Source organism: Penaeus chinensis, chromosome 36 (genome assembly GCF_019202785.1).
Source record: "Penaeus chinensis breed Huanghai No. 1 chromosome 36, ASM1920278v2, whole genome shotgun sequence".
NCBI lineage: Eukaryota > Metazoa > Arthropoda > Malacostraca > Decapoda > Penaeidae > Penaeus > Penaeus chinensis.
Window position 1 is genome coordinate 5763258 of NC_061854.1, and position 17500 is coordinate 5780757.

Below are 17500 nucleotides of genomic sequence, written 5' to 3' on the forward strand. Positions count from 1 at the left end.
AATATAATGTGCTGTCAACCTGTCGTGAATCACGTTAATATTTGCCATTGACAATGACACGCATCCGAGATACAGGACTCAACAGCCATTTGATTTCAACAATTAATAATCCCACGGCTTTGGACGCCAAATGCATCTTTTTTTTTAAATAGATTTAATTTTATCTTTTGCCCTGATCATTTCATATTCCGTTCACACCCTGACAAGTCGCATATTACGAACTCTCTATTCATATGCAAATATCAATTAAAGCACCAGAAACAAGCTGTGCACATTAATCTCAAACTTTATCAATGTACCCTTTTTTCTCTTTGTTCCCATGCCTTTTATTTTTCAGAATCCGGGTATAACAAAGAAATGATTACTTGCTCACGACTATTCCAGGCTCAAGTACTTAAACCACAGTGGGGGCCGAATACAAGAGCGATGGGAAAAGAAAACATAAAAAAGGGTATACACAACGATAAATAAATCAGAAAGACGACGTGATAAAGCAGAAAAATAACTAAGTTTAACGGAATTAACGTTTATGACACTATGAATATAAGCGAACACTAGTTAATGGTACAGTCTCATACCCTCTTTCCTTATCTGCATAAAACATTCAGTACTTTTAACCGTAAATTCTATTTCACTCGTTAAACTTTCTGATCCCAGTCTGCTTTATATTCTTCTTTGGAGAAAACTTTGGTAAAACATCCTGAAAGTTTGTTTCTTGCTTAATATAAAGACGATAGTCAAGCCGCACCATATTGTTACGAGTTTACTGAGCCATAAACAATAAACATAATTCGCTATATATTGTATACACACTGACGCGAAAACGCACGCATACAGATACGCCGACACACACTACCATGGACATAATAAGACTCGCTCACACAGACAGACGCACGAACGCTTACAGACAATCAAGCAGACACACACAGACTCATACACACATGAAAACACACACACACACACACAAACGCACACGCATACGCGCGCACGCACACACACACACACACACACACACACACACTCACACACTCACACACTCACACACTCACACACTCACACACTCACACACTCACACACTCTCACACACACACACACACACACACACACACACACCACACACACACACACACACACACACACACACACACACACACACACACACACACACACACACACACACACACTCACACACTCACACACTCACACACTCACACACTCACACACTCACTCACTCACTCACTCACTCACTCACTTACTTACTTACTTACTCACTCACTCACTCACACACAATCACTCACTCAGCCAGTCTCAGTTCCACTCATAAGTAAAGCAACTCGGTTCATCGCATGAAATCAAAATACCAAAATGCCTATCATGCATAAGACCACAGAAGTGCCTGCCCACCCATCTCGTTCTCTTAAGTAGCTGGTAACACTGCGCGCGAAAGGTTTGAGAATACTTGCAACAATGAACATAGCAGACTGCTCTTTATTCTTAAGCAGATTATCACTATAGCAATAACATGCACTCCCACACACGCTGTTACCAGATCACTTGACAAATTAAATGCAAGTTAGCGTGTCACGAACTTCTGGCTACTTTCCCACGTGCGCATCACCCCTTTTCTTTTTTTTTCTAAATATCGTCAAATCATCCATTTGAGAACCACACCCCAACAATAATAAACAATCAATAATCCAAGAAAAAAATACGTAAGACAAAATGTACATAATAAAGAACGCTTTTGAAAAGGAATCAGCCAACTGTACCTGTATTGGGGCGTCCATTTGCGTTTGGTCGAGCCGATGCAGCACCGTCTCGAGCTTCCACTTCAAGGGCATAAGCTTGTTTCTCTTCACGATCAAACTCTACCCGAGTGAAAATCTCTCCAGTTCGTTCCCTGTTGTGTGAAGGAGGGAAATAAAGGCAAATATTAACATTTACATTAACAAAATATATGTGAAAAAAATGGTCACGTGCCACATGGTTACAAAAGCCTCCAAAATGATTCATAATAATGGGAAGGTGAAGTACAGTTAAGGGGAAGTGCCCTAAATTAATTGGATAGTTACGGGAGAGTGTTAAAAAACTAGGCATTTCTGAAGGCATCACTGCAAAAGTTAATGGTATAGTAGTCTCGGTTCTTTCGATCTCACCTGATTTCGAAGAAGTCTCGCCCTTCATTTCGAGGACTATCAACAATGCGGTAGAGAACCTGAGGAACAGAGCAGAGCATTTAGCATAATTTAAGGGCAAACTAGATCAATAATCCTTCTCCTAAACCAGGTTATTGCTACTACTTAAAGTACAACTACGTCCATTCTTACATTCTATAATAAACGATGAAAAATATGCAACACTCACCTCATTGTTGGGATAAGTTCCATCCTTGTCGATAGCATTAACCTGAGTGACCTTGGTACCGATCGGCTCTCCTTCAAGTACAGTCTCCTGTTCTCGTTCAGTGAACAAAGGAATCTCGTCGTTCACGTCCTCTAGCACAACATAGATGGTAGCTTCTGAGGCTAGTTGTTGTGGCCCATTGTTCTAAAAATGAAGACACTCACTAGTAAATGATTTAAAGGCAATAACTTGAATTTTTTTTCTAAGTGGCCAAAAAAGAGGAGTACTGACTTTGATGTGTCCGGTTAATTAAAACCGCTGTGCAAGCTTCTCTAAATTGATTATACAAAATCAACAATGAGCAAGGGATCAAATCTTCTATTATGGATTACTTCTACTCCATGCACAAAGACCACAGGGGAAAAAAAAAGGGAGGTTACTTCACAAGTTAAGAAAACTTACCTCTACTCGCACAGTTAAATTGTATTCCTTTATACTCTCGTAGTCTAAGGGATGATTAACTTTGATATCTGCCCAGGTGTCACCGTTGTCTGGACGTTGTTGTAAATAGAAGGTATCGTGCTTGTTCGTTTGGGCTGTTGATCCTCGGATGATACGATAGAAAACCACAGGGTTGTCCTCTATACCAGAGCTGTGGTGTATCGTTGAAGCAGAGTGGGAGGACAATGGTGACAGGTTAGGTTCTCAAATACTGTAGTCTGACAGCATTTAAGTATGACAGATTAGTTGAATTTTCAATATTTACATTTCTTTTGTCAAAATTTTGCATCTAAAATTTTCAAAACCCATTTCTATCTTTAACAAAATCAAAAATAAAAACAAAAAAATACATTAAGACTGTATACTACTCACTCACAAAGCTAATTCATTTAACCTAAGCTATTTCATTCCTATATCTAATGTAAAACATCCTTTCTTGATAAATCAAATACTAACACTTGACTTCCTATTTGATGCCTAAGTATTTAACTATTCTTGAATATGCTAGTTGACACTAATGCTTTAAGCAAAGATGAAGCTATATATCTTAGATACTGTAAATGCAGCAATTATTCTGACACACTATAATTTGAATGTGCTGCATTAACTACACTGATACTAGTTCCGAGAGAGCAACTATAATGCATCGGAGTATGAAAGTGCACTTCCTTTCTCAGTGAACTACAGTGTGCAAACTACTAAAGCCTAAAGTGTATGTCTGTTATTCAGAATGTGCAAAAAAGATCTTCTGCCACAATTGTGCTGTACATTTTGTCGCTTCAAAATCCTAACGATCCAAGTACCAAGAATTGTCAAGGAAAGTCCTCTTGGGCAAATAACAGAAGAGGGAATAAAAATTTCCTATGACAGCCACTTCTACACTTGGAAGATGAGAATTTAAAAGCGACGATGGTGAGACCTATTACTTGATATGTGAGGCCAGATCAGGTGGGTGCATCTTCTATTTCCACTCGCACGTTTTTGCCGTAATGGTGCTATTGAAGGCCAAAAACGATCTTCACTAAATAGCTCCTGTGAATGGAATGGCCGCCCAGCCTCTGTCCAGCCTAATGAAACACTGCAGACCAAATCCTCAGCAAGTGCTATAAACTACCCGAATCTCATCCGATGACAAAAAGGAAAAAAGCAACGTAATAATAACGTGAACACAACCACCACAGGTATCCACTTGCAGGCACAGTCACGGTGAAAGAAACAAACTGTCACAACAAGAAACACTGTGCTCTGCCCAATCCACATTTATGTTGCCGAACTCAACATAACACATCTATGTATTCTTGGATGAAGAAGAGGCATTATACTTTTGAAAGTCACTGAGACCCTCAAGCCCTATGCCTAATGCAGTAACATCTAGAACACTTCTATCTAACTCCGGGCTATGGCTAAATTACTTTTATTAATTAAAACAAGGAAACAAAACAGACTGCTTACTTCCATAGCTATCCTAAGTTATCTCACATAAAAAAAAATAATAAAGGAGTTTTGTATATGTTAATCAAACTAACATGTGAAAATCTTCATTGTGGTGTGGATGCAAGATTAGCTCAGTCCATTCACATAACAACTAGCTATCATTGATCAAAAATCATCGACAGTAATTAAAAAAAAAAAGTAAAAAAAATTTAAAAAAACAAAAAAACATGCTGTCTGTCTGTACCAGTCTTGTTGGATAACAAACAGTCATGGACATTCCGGGGGCACATTCTCATCGTACATTCATAGCTATTTCAAATGGTTCTCAGGCAACGTTCTCGGGTAAAATGCAGGTTTAAAAGCATTCTCTGTTGTAAAATCATAATATCAAATCATAAACAAAGCCATCATCAAAATCCTGTTGATGGTCTGTGAGGTTAGGCTCCTGACTACAGAAAAAAAAATATAATGCTTAAAAACATTCCTAAACCTACAGCTATTATAAAGTTGCAAAAATTAAAGTACAAAAAATCAAAAAAACATTAAAAAGGTAAATTGTCTATAAAAAATGGGTTTTGTAATTGTGTGTATATATAAAAGTGAAAAATTAGTAAAAGGGAGAAAAAGTCCTAAGAAGTTGAAGAGAAAGTCAGGGGGGGGAAGAGTATTGGCATCATGCAAGGCTTATCATGCTAAAGGATCATGCAAATGTTACGTGCTATGGTGGACATGCATGTTTGCTGAGGCAGGGCTTGGGAGCAACGGGTCAGCGTGCCAAATGCTCCAAATCTTCAAACAGCCCGGATATCTGAAGCAGCACACCACACTCAGTGCTCACTTTGTACCTCATATTGACACCTACCATCCTCTTGAACACAATGATCAAAAAAGATGATTGTTATTACAAGTGTGACAAGTTAGAACTGCACATATAATTAACAAGAGCAGTGCTGGTGCCAGCATGAGTGAGTGTGGGGTGCCTGCTGGAGCAGACCATCGCGTGCGGGGCAGACAGGCCCAAAGGGTCTGGTCGGGCAGCACAACAGACCTGGCCTTCACTGAGATAACTCCTGCCCCTACTGGCAAGTTTTCCTTGATGTAAATGGGGCCATAGATGGACTGGGTCCATACAGGAGGGTTGTTGGCGCGATCCACTACATCAATCTGAACGTCCACCGTGCGAGACAGTGGAGGGAATCCACGGTCCTGAGCTACGGCGGTCAGCCGGTACGATTCTCGCTGTGCACAGTTGTGGAGAGAGCGAACATTAGGGTTAGTAATGTTAGTGTCTCTGTAGACTCTCTAGACTACCCTTAGGAGACTTTAATGGCATAAACAAAAAAATGTTTAGGGAAAAGAAAAATTCTGCCACAGGTTAAAACTGCGCTGAAAACTATGAAAAAAGAGTGATACACTATAAGCGGCAGAGAGAGTGCGCCAGGGGTCGTGGGTGTTAGTACAGGTGTGTTACCCCGGCCCAGCCCAACGATTCCCTGACAGCACAGCAACACTAGCTAGTAATAACTAGTGGGAGCTCGGTGGTTACTACATGGTGGCAATGGAGTGGCCTGGCGGGGGGCCTTGAAGGAGAGGTTAGTGGCCCACTAGAGGCCCGCCTGCCATCTCCCACCACCCGCTACCAACCTGGCCTTGATGGAGTAGACGGTTTGTCCAACACTACTATTCTCTGGGATGGTGATGGGATCATAGACTCGTTGATCCCACACCGGAGGGCGGTTGGCTCGGTCCACAATACTGAGACGTACTAGTACCTCCGAGGTGAGGGGAGGGTGTCCCAGGTCCGTGGCCAATACAACCACTTCGTATTCCTCGCGCTAATCACACATACAACATTCACCACATCCGCCACACGGGGGAGAACGAGTCACAAGGTCAAAATCAGGGTGGGGTAAAAATAAAAAAAAATGTCTCAAAACCTAATGGATTAAGACAGCTCAAAATATCAAATTTTGGACATTAAATTAGATTAAAAACTCAGAGTAAAAATTATGGAGTAAAACATGAGTACACAGGGGATAAAGCACAAAGGGGGAGGGGACATGAACACAAATCTTTTGACAAACAGCATATTTCTCAGGGAATAAGCTCATACAAGTACCACAAAAGGGAGACATACTGACATGATAACAAGTACCCAGTTACACTATCCAATATCAGCTATTAAAAGTCTAGGGACCTAATATAGCTTATTGCATTATTTTAACCCAAGTTTAATAGCCTGTGGGAGCTATGCAGTAAAGGTCTCTGATCTGTATTAAAAGAATGGTTAAATATTCATATCTTGTCATAAAATGTTTTGTAGCAGTTTGTTACTGTAAGTGGGAATTGCTGCAAATGTTGGGATAAAAATAAAGCTCTACTTTGGATAAACAATCTTCTTTTTTGATACTTACTGGCAAACATTTACTTACAATAGGCAGACATGACTTGAATTAAAATGGTAGAAAATAATAAGTATTAATTAGGAGACACCATGTCATGTAGGCAATGTCAGTATCAGAATATATTAAGATTAAATCATCAAGCTGTTTGTACTGACTTTATCAGATAATTCATAACCTTTGAGGCAAATTTTCAATATCCAAGAAAAAAGATAAAATAGTTTTATTGGTTCAAAACTACTAAACCAAATAGATAAAAAGAAGTATAGTTTTCCTTCTGAATTTAAAAAGTAAGAAAAAAAAGCTACAGCTTCCTCACAGCTCACACACTTCACACTAGTTATCAAAATCAGTTTTTAGTTAAGCAGCAAAATCTGCTAGAAAAAAATAAAAAAATCTGGATATGTTTTAATTGAATATTAACATGCACAGTTAATAATTCAGATTTCAAATTACACCTACATTCTTCAACCAGTCTTAGCTAAATGAAAAAATGCCAGAACACACATGTAAACATCAGTGTTAATGTTTGTGCATTTTTGTATTTGCATTTGTTTACTTTTATATATGCTAGTCTACTTATGTGTGTGTTTATTTATGTATTTGTTTGCTTTGCAGTGCGCACTTGTATTGGAATATACATACATTTAATGGGGTTATCATGATTAAATTATGTGCTTAATGTGTTTAAGAGAGAGTATGTATGTATGTATTATTGAGAATCATTAAAAAGCATTCAATCCTTATATTCATTTTCCAGATTTACCTTCCACTCTGGTTCACTTCTGCTGCTGTTGCTTAAAATTTTCATCATTCACTACAACTCATCTTTAGTTAATCTTTTAACCGACACATTTACTAAGATTTGAATCAGCCTTCTGCTACTCTAGCGCTTCCGTTGGAATCATACTCACGTCCAGAGGCTTCTTGAGAACAATCCAGCCTGATTCTGGTTGGATCTCAAAGTAGGACAGGTCATCGGGGTTTGTAGCCATTGTTAGATTGTAAATGATGGCACCGTTGTTGTCAGCATCCTCATCAGAAGCCGAAACACGGAGGATGTTTGTTCCCACATTTGTGTCCTGCTTGACATTCTCAACATATTTCTGGAATGGGGATTATTAGCTTAATCCATAATTATTCAATCAGTTAGTAATCATGCAAACATTGGAATTTTCATATTCTGTTTTCTCTTCTGTTCTCTTATTGCAACAGAAACTTACTTGACGATCAAATAATGGAGGGTTGTCATTAATATCTGTAATTTCTACAGTGAATGAACAAACACCCTCTAATGATGGGTCTCCATTGTCTGTTGCTTTTACTGTAACAGACACAAACTTGCCGTCTTCACCTTCACGATCGAACACTTTGTTGGTGGTTACTTCACCTGTTTCTGTGTCAACAGTGAATTTTGTTCCCTTTTGATTTGGTTGCTGCACAATACTGTACCGAACCTAAAATTAAAAAAGAAATGTATTATCATTAATCATACTTATCTACATTTTGAGTCATATAGCTCATAGTTGACAAAATTATTCTAAAAATCTGTATCCTTAATAACACACCAAGTTACCAAACTCCATACCTGTCCATTGACACCCTTATCTTCATCTGTAGCATGTACAGTTATTACTGGAGAACCATTGGGGGCAGACTCTTCAACCTTGGCATGGTATGAAGCACAGTCCTTGAACACTGGCTTGTTGTCATTCACATCTGTGATGAAGACAACGACAACAGCAGTGGATGTATGGCGGGTTTGTTGGCCACCTGGACAACAGTTTCCATCGTCGACAGCAGTAACATTCAATTCGTATTTGTCTCGGTCGAGGGAAATTGGGCCATTGTGCAATCGGATGACACCAGTCATTTTTTCAATGACAAACTGACCAGAATTACGATTAGCACCAACAAAACCGAAGTCAACATTGTCTCCGTCTTTATCTGAAGCCACAACAGTTGTTACAAGTGTGTTTGGTCCTGCATTTTCATCCACATTTGGAGTGTATACTTGCTGTGAAAATTTTGGTTCTTCATCGTTCTTATTCTTGGTATAGATACGCACTGTAGCAGTTCCTGCCTTGGCAGGTTCACCTGTAAAATTTTATGGTTAATTATACTTTTCCTATAGACTTTAAGTGAATAAGATTTTAAAAATATCTATATATAAATACACATAATGCATATAAAATATTTCAATAATGAAAATGGAAATACATGCCTCTGTCTGTAGCAGTGACAACAAACTCATAGTAGGCATTGTTGTCATCAGCATCGAGAGTCCTTCGATTATATATTACGCCTTTGTTGTCCACTCGGAAGTGATCGTCGGACACACTATACACAATCTCTGCATTTGTTCCAGAGTCATCATCTCGTGCCTTGACCTAAATAATTAAAAAGATAACATTTAATTAAAATGAAATACCACGAATCTGAAAGACTTAACAATACAGTAACAATATCATTAAGCTCCAATACAATGAATATATAGTGAATATATACTCTTTGCAGAAATTCTCATTTGCCTTTAAAATTCACAACAGAGAAGTATTTCTCTTCCTTCAAAAGAGACATCTGTCCAGATGATTTAAAAGCTTGCTCTTCTCAATACATCTGTAATTCTTATATTTCAGGATCTCTAAAGATACAAATGTTACATATGCTCTAATGGAAAAATCACACAGTAATAAACAATTTTCCTCATCATGTACCTTGAGTATGGAAGAACCGATGGGTATGTCTTCATCAATGTTATGTGCCTGGTAATCTGGAAGATCAAACTTAGGTGGGTTGTCGTTCACATCTGTCACCTTGATGGTCAGCTGAAAGATGAAAGTAAAGGTTAATTATGATTACTTGTATACTTTATATCTATTGCCTAATACAGTTTCTAAGCCTTTGGCACTCTGTTCGGTGTATACATTTTAAAGTTAAACAATAAAATTATAACTATGTAAAATGTGGGATCTTGCCTGTTTTTATATCTATAATGAATTACATATCATAGTTACACAAAAACTACCAACTATTACTGATTTACTTACATCAACAGATGTGGAGAATCCACCAGAGTCTTCGGTTGCGGTGATAACCAGCTGGTAGATGTGAGGTTGACGGACATCTTCAAAATCAAGCTCTTTAGCCAACTTAACAATGCCAGATGTAGGACCAATGTTGAATGTTCCAGCTCCCTGACCCTTGGCCTTCAAGGTGTATCGGATCTCACGATCAGCAAAGGATTTTGCTTTTACTGATATGATGCTGAAAATTGGAAGAAAATTAATATACTCTTTTAATAAAAAGAATTCTCAATGTGAAGATGGGCAAAAAGTGGATACTATGTAATTTTTTTCTTCAATTAATCTTAACATGACTGGAAGGATAAAACCTTTGTGTTCTCCAACAACTGACTGGTAAAAAAGTAACAACTGACTGGTAAAAAAGTAAATGTGATTCACCTCCTTCACATAAAATAACCAATCTAATGCGACAGTAACCAATCAACAATCAATGGCATACTTACTCTGAATCCTTAGGAGCATTTTCAAGGATGGTCTTCTCATACTTTGGCAGATAAAACTGTGGTGGCCTCTTACCACCAACAATGGAAAGGCGTTCCTCAGGTGTGGCTTGGAAGTGCTTGTCATCAATCCTTCCATTCTGATCTTCAGCCTTCACATACAGAACATACTCCATGTCCAGCTGGAACATCTCAGATCCACGAGTTCGCACCACGCCAGACTTTTCATCTACTTCAAACCTTCCTCCAGCTGCAAGTCAGATTATACAGTAAGTAATGACAAACTTACAGCTGATACATCAACTCTAACTTTAATTTGTGAAAAGATTAAAAAAGTAAAAGAAAAAGAAAGAAAGAAAGAAAGAAAGAAAAAAATCCTGGTTATGCAATAATTTAATATGGAGCTTGTCAAATACTCATATTTTCAGTATAATCATAATGTGTGTAAAATCTTATACACTAATGCCCTATAAAATATACATTATGCTTAATATTCACAGAAGTTGTAGCCAGCTCAGACTTTTTTTAATTACCTCAAGAATGTATACCCACTTCTATGTAAGCCTCTTAACATTTTATAAACTTAAACTTGTACAACTGCTATGTAACCTAAGGTCACTAGAGTGAAGTTCCTGCTCATCTATAGCCTAATGCAAGCTTAATAATGTAAACGCTGAAAATATTTTCACAGGGTTTCTACTTCCCTCCAAAATATGTCAAAATCTTAGTCAAGCAAAATTCCTACTACCTACAACTAAGTTTAAAAAATAGCCAACTATCTTCAACTAGGGTAAAATGTGAAATGAACTTTGATGATGAGAGACTGCCATCAAGGATATAACAAAGACTGGGAGCTCCGCTTAATTTCCTCTCTGAGACTTCCATTTGTTTGCTCATCACTCCAAGGGGCTGCTCCTCTAGTTCATATACTGCACCAGTCTCTTGCTTTTGCCTCTGATTAATTAGACCTGCCCCTTCTAGCTTCACCATAAAGACTTGAATGGAAGCCATATCAAAAATTAAGTCTATGAGCAGCAACTCTTTAAAAGTTCTCATCAATATTACATTTAATATATCTAAATTTTAAAAATAAATAAGTAGATACACAAGGGAGCCAAACCCCTGAAAATATGATTAATGACATCCCTTTCTTCTGCTTTTAAACTGGTAGAAATCATCTTTCTATATGATATAAAGCATGCACTCACTTCGATCTCTGACAAGGAAATAATGAATGTCATGATCCTTGTCAGGGTCCCGAGCCTGTAGCGTGAAGACTGGTGTGTTTGGAGCAGCATTGAGTTTGACAACTGCCTGCATCGGAAGGGGACGATTGATGAAGTATGGAGGCTCATCATTAATGTCCGTAATCTGGAGAATGACGCGCTGATTGTCTGTATCTGCAATGAGGAATTTAACATTAGAGGTCAAAATCATGAATTCTGTGCATATAAACTGACATACAATTAACCCTCCACTGATAAAATTTCAACATACTCATAGTTATCAACTGTGGCCATTTTACTTAATATATGGCACCAATTTGGCTGTATATAAAAAAGTTACTTTTTACTTATCAAAAATCTTTAAAAATTTATATCAGAAAAAAACAAAAAAACAATCAATCAATCAATAAAACTATCCTTGTGAGGAAGAACCAAGAAATGATATGACAACTCCCAGTTTATAAATGTTTACTCTGATTTACTCATGTGTTATTCAACAGGATCTGTCAGATTTGATCTAATCTGCATTACTATTCGGGAAAATAATAAATACTAAACTGGAGAGCCAACTGTACATTAGCTAAATATCCACTGTATAAGAAAATTAAGATATTTCTATGTGTGGCCATAACACACAAGATTACAATAATGCACCTAATTCTCTCATTACTCAGAAAGTTTCTGGTATTTACAGCCAAACTTTTAATTCATTTTTTTCCCCTTTCTTTTATTCATCACTTCATGAATTTTGCTTCAAAAAGAGCTAGACAACGAATGTTCCATTTACATACTAAATGACCATCTAATCCTCTCTGTTGCATCAAATCTAATGAAGGATAAAACTTGTTACAATGACCATATGCAATAAGTATGCCAAAAAATCTGCAAACAACAAACAGCAAAGTACTGCTATTCTCCATGTTGCCATACATGTTGTATTCATCTACACAATGCCTTAATATATTAAAATGTAGTTATTCACTATCCATACTTACAACTGACGCCTGGTTTCCATATACAGCATCAAGTCCAGGGTGGCAAGAGACAGAGAGGGGTAAAAGAAAAAAAAAAATGTTAGTGCCATCACCAAACAGTTACTACAAGACTAGACTTTAAGGATAGTAATCATAAATACCATATATACCTGCATACATGCAAACATACATACATACAAGCCTAATAGTATAAACTGTACATATGAGAGCACACACATGCACACACATGCACACATGCACACACGCACACACACACACACACACTACAAATATTAATTCCTTCATAAAATGCTTCTACAGGACCAACAAACAATGGAATTATTATTTCTCTGCATCTCTCTAACCTCCTAATCTCTGAATTTACAGTCATTTCTCTACTCTTTTACTTCATTACTTTTTTTCCATTCAGCCAAATTACACACACATCCACAGAACAGCCAAACATAAGCCTAATAAATGTGGACACAAGAGTAGCTTCCAAATTACAAGTAGCTTTCACTAACAAAGATGATCATCTACACTAAAATAGCTTCCAATCCCTCCACAACTCCATCAATCTAGTAAAGCTAAATATGCAACAGCAGACTATTCTACCACTTTATTTCAACTTTAACCTTCACCAATACTTCATAATTCACCTCTCCTTTGCAGATCCTTAGAAATACTGCGCACACACTCGCGCACACATATACACAAGATATATTCAGACATTTCTTCCAGCCTTACATCTGACATGAATCCTAATGCACTACCCTTGTATACTTCCTCTGGAACCACACAGACTTCTTTACTATTCCTACTCGCTCATAAACATTCATTCAATTTGTATATATGATTTATCTACTCCTTAAAATACATGCAATATATTAGTATTAGCAGTAACAAAGTAAAACAAAACAAGGTTATAAAATGTTAATGTTCAAACATGACCTTAGCATAAAATAACTTAGTAAATAAACATGAAAGAATTGTTCAAGAAACTAATGGATTAGGATATCTCAAGTTACAAACAAAGCAGTCAGAAACGACACACAAAAAAGGCGGTTAATAAAATGTCTTTGTCACACGAAGTCAAGCAGTCGTGTCATTATTGCAAATGATGCTGTTCTAATTCAAAGTCTAGGAAAGGACATTTCCCGACCATGTTCAACGGGCTGCCAAACTCCTTTATGTTTGTAACAAAGTAAGCTTCGATGAAATCAACTCTCTTTCACAAGTCAGAATATATTCAGTAAGTAGTCAAAGATCTAAAGTCAGGGAGAATTATGCATCTTTTTGAAATCCCAACTAGTGATATCACACCAAGCAGTCCCCGGGAGTGAGCAGCGTCACCACTATTGATCTGTCACACCGCCTCTGTCATCTTCCCACACCATCTCCCCTACTCTGTCACGCCGCATTTCTCTTCTGTTATCACGACCTTTCATTTTCCACAGGAACCAACCCAACTGCCATCACCTTTAATATTCTCATACACACCATTAACCCCCCACCACCACTACCCCCTTTACCCACGGAACTGCAATCACATCATCCTGCACAATCACCTCTCCTAAGCTTTTAGCACAGCGCCACCTTCATCACCTGGACTATCATGACAACCATTGACCCTTAGCGTATATTCAGCAATGACTATGGACTCCTAATTGCAGTTACAACCTCTTGGCCAGACACCCATCCATTTCCGCCAAATTTATGTAGTCCATTGCCCTATCGGAGCCCTTATGAGATCGCGAGGATTCGACTGAGATCTATTGACCTCGATTTAGATAATTGTTAAGGAGCCGAAGAAAGTTGCATTGGCAAGTCTCTCCTCGCTTGCTCTTGCCTGATCGTTTCCTTTCGCTCGCTTCGAAACCATGCCCTTCTATTTGAGTTGACATAACGTAATACAAAAACGTTTTATTCCACACGCTCGATTAATCTTTAAGAATATGTAATGAAAATTGCGAAATGAGCCATTCCGTCTCCCTACGCCCCGTCTCCCTTTCCCTGAAACAGTTTTCCTGTGACACTTTCCTAACCCTACCCATACCTCTCCGCAGTACCACAACTGCAGTACTCTCCCTATAGCTTCCCCTACCCATCCGTCCTCTCTCACCCCGGGCAGTACAGTGCTATTGATCCCCCCACGCATCCCCCCGCCCCCCACTCCCCTGTCCACGCCGGGGACGACAGGTTCAGAAAGGGATTCTCCGTAGCCGACGCATCACCCTCAAGCCATCCTACGGCGGGCATCTCTCACGACCTTCGCGGGATGGATGGAGGTTGTGGATGTGGAGTAAAACGTACACGAGGGCTCCCGTAGGCCGAGGCCTCACTCCCTCCCGTCTCCCCGCCCTCCACCAAGCTCTCTCCTCCCCACGCACTCGGCTCTTTAAGGCAGAACTATCACTGGGTCGGGACACAGCAGAGCGATGGACAGAAAGAACCAACATCACTGCCGCTGCACGCCCTGCTGGCGTGCCCTCCTGTCTGCCCGTCCCTCCCTCCACACCGCCCGCCCCAACCCCACTTCTTCGACGTCAGGTTGCGCCAAAAAGTATACAAAATGCAGGAGGAACACGAGGCGCCGCCGAAATACATCAAGTCCGGCAGATGAAGAAGAAGAAAAAAGTTTCTCTGAACGTAAAAGAGTAATGCGAGCGGACAAGTAAACAGTGCCCATGGAAGTGAGTGAGGAAAAAAGGCATGGTAGACCATGTCCTGGCCCTGTCTATGTCAAGCAAGACATAGGCTCTGAAAAAAGAAAGGAAAAAAAATGGTATGAGAGAGAGTGCCGCTTTACCTGTTTCTTTGTACCTCCCCCTTTTTTTTATCGCAGCCTTCACGCGGACAAAAACACAAAAACCATTATAGCGTAAAAGGACCCCTAAGTATCAAATATTCCACGAGGATTAAAACAATATTACACTTAGATAAGAGCAGACTACAAGAAAAAAAAAGAGTTTAGCACCTTTAACCGCGGAACTTGCCTTGCACCCGGCCCCCGCTACCCCATCCGGAGGCGACCTACACCCACTCGGGCATTTTTCTCAATACACGATTCTGAGAGTGGAAACGGGATTTCCTCCCTGCTTTAAAAGGGAGTACTAACGTCTAAGAACCCGTGGCACTCCGCCCCTCCCCCACACTCACGGGTAAGCTTTTCATAGAAAACGTTGTTTAGTATTGATTCCTTTGGGGGACTAAACTATTCCGTACATTTTTTTAAATTTTCCTTTCCTCTTGTACAGAATAATTATGGACACCACAAACGGAAGGTGTCATCAAGATCTCCTACATTCCAACGATTATTACCGCCAACAAACAAGATTGCACGAAATTAGCACTTTTTTCCTCAGCGAACCTCATCAGGAATGAGTTGTAAACTACGATACGCTAGCACTTTGGCATGTACAAATGTACCGTACTCTCTAATGTCTTTCAGTCTAGTCTATCTATTTACTTGTTCATTCGGGTAGTCATTTCTTTATTCTTATACGCCAGGAGAGACAGACCGACAGGAGAAACCCCTCATCATACATGCCCCAGATACGTGATGCTTCCGCAAATATTCGTCACGAGAACATTTTTTTCGTTTTTTCTTCGGCTTGGGGATAAATAAATCAACGCAAAACGGACTCAATTCTGCCAACTCAACGAAATAAAACTTAACTAGTGAATAAAAAAAAAAAAAAAAAAACGCACTGCCTTATTCCCGACACACCGCCTAATACGAATTGGCAAAGACGGGAGATTATCCTGCACGCTACGAAGAGGAGATGCAGGAGAGGAAGACATAAAAGCAGCATTGGTAAAATGAAATACGGCAAGAGAAGGAGAAGAGGGAGATGAAAAATAAAAGGATGGAAATGAAGAGGAGGAAGGACAGGAGGAGGAAGACGAGGAAGGAGAGGAGGAAGAGGAGGAGGAGGAGGAGGAGGAGGAGGAGGAGGAGGAGGAGGAAGAGAAGGAGAGGAGAAGAGGAGGAGGAGGGGTGAGGAAAAAAAAAAAGAATGGAGGAAAGGGAAGAGGAAGGAGGAAGGGATCAGGAAAGAGAAGGGAGGGAGGGAAAAGGAAGAAGAGGTGGGCGAGGAATGAAAGGAGGGGGGGAAATGAGAGAAAAACTATAATGTGCTAGCAGAGGGGTATGAAAATGCGGAAAAATATTAAAACCGAGAACCGGACGATTTTTCACTAGTATATACAATAAAAAAAATCCAACATAATAATACAAACAGCAGAAGCAGAAAGATAAACAATTAAAAGATACCGAACATATATATTAAACAGCAATATATAACCCCTCCACAAAGTTCCTACTTCGCATCAATGAACGGATAAATCCCAAAAGCACCGGAGACTATCCATTTGGTCACCTTCGTTCCGCTAAGCATGGCTAACCTGGGTGTGCATATTCCTCCTTTCCCGAGCTTGTCCGTAGCGCCGAATCACATTTTATCGCCATAACCCCTTTTTCTTGTTCTCTCTTCCCCTCAACCAACTCGCCTTCCCCGCCCAGCCAGCCCACCGCGTTCCCTTCAACCAGCCCCACATGTTCCCCTCAACCACCGCCCCATCTCGTCCCCACCGGCGGCGTGCATCACCGGCAGCCACACCAACCTGCCATCGGGTCAGTATCTTAGCTCTCGTGCCTGCAACCCAGCCCAGCGATGTTTGTCTTCTGAAATGTTTATGGCTTATTACTCGGGATATGCTTCGTGAGCGCCGTCCTTCAAGTGCCCTCCTCCTCGTTACCCTCTTCCCTTATACTTTCCCTTCCTTCCTCCTTTTCTTCAAAATGCCCTTCCTTGATTTCCTCTTCCTCTATTCGAACGCATCCCTTCTTACACTCTTCTTCCTTTGTGCCTCCGTCTTCTCCCTCCATTCCAGGTTCCCTTTTTGCTTCCTTAAAACACCTTCCCTCCGATCCTCCTTTCCAACTACTTCTTTCTAGCCTTCTCCTAACCCTTCCTACTCTTTTTTCCTTACACTTCACCCTCTTCCTCTCATTCCAACTATTCCTCCCTAGGCTTCTTCCTCCCTCACGCCCTCCCCTCTTCATCCCCCATTCCAACTTACCTTTCCCCA

At 39.7% G+C, this 17500-nt stretch overlaps 1 protein-coding gene across 1 annotated transcript in view; it reads right to left on the minus strand.

Annotated features, from left to right (window-relative positions):
* The window catches only part of LOC125044672 (neural-cadherin-like), a 155455-nt gene that overhangs the window by 135227 nt on the left and 2728 nt on the right, over positions 1-17500 (minus strand). The window contains exons 2-14 of the mRNA XM_047641481.1: positions 11415-11606; positions 10210-10456; positions 9731-9947; positions 9398-9508; positions 8905-9070; positions 8269-8777; positions 7904-8137; positions 7595-7786; positions 5923-6113; positions 2806-2995; positions 2365-2547; positions 2157-2215; positions 1770-1900 (exon numbers count right to left, since the gene is read on the minus strand). Coding sequence (XP_047497437.1) covers positions 1770-1900; positions 2157-2215; positions 2365-2547; positions 2806-2995; positions 5923-6113; positions 7595-7786; positions 7904-8137; positions 8269-8777; positions 8905-9070; positions 9398-9508; positions 9731-9947; positions 10210-10456; positions 11415-11526 — 2542 coding nt within the window. The 5' untranslated portion in view covers positions 11527-11606. The remainder of the gene's footprint in view (positions 1-1769; positions 1901-2156; positions 2216-2364; positions 2548-2805; positions 2996-5922; positions 6114-7594; positions 7787-7903; positions 8138-8268; positions 8778-8904; positions 9071-9397; positions 9509-9730; positions 9948-10209; positions 10457-11414; positions 11607-17500) is intronic.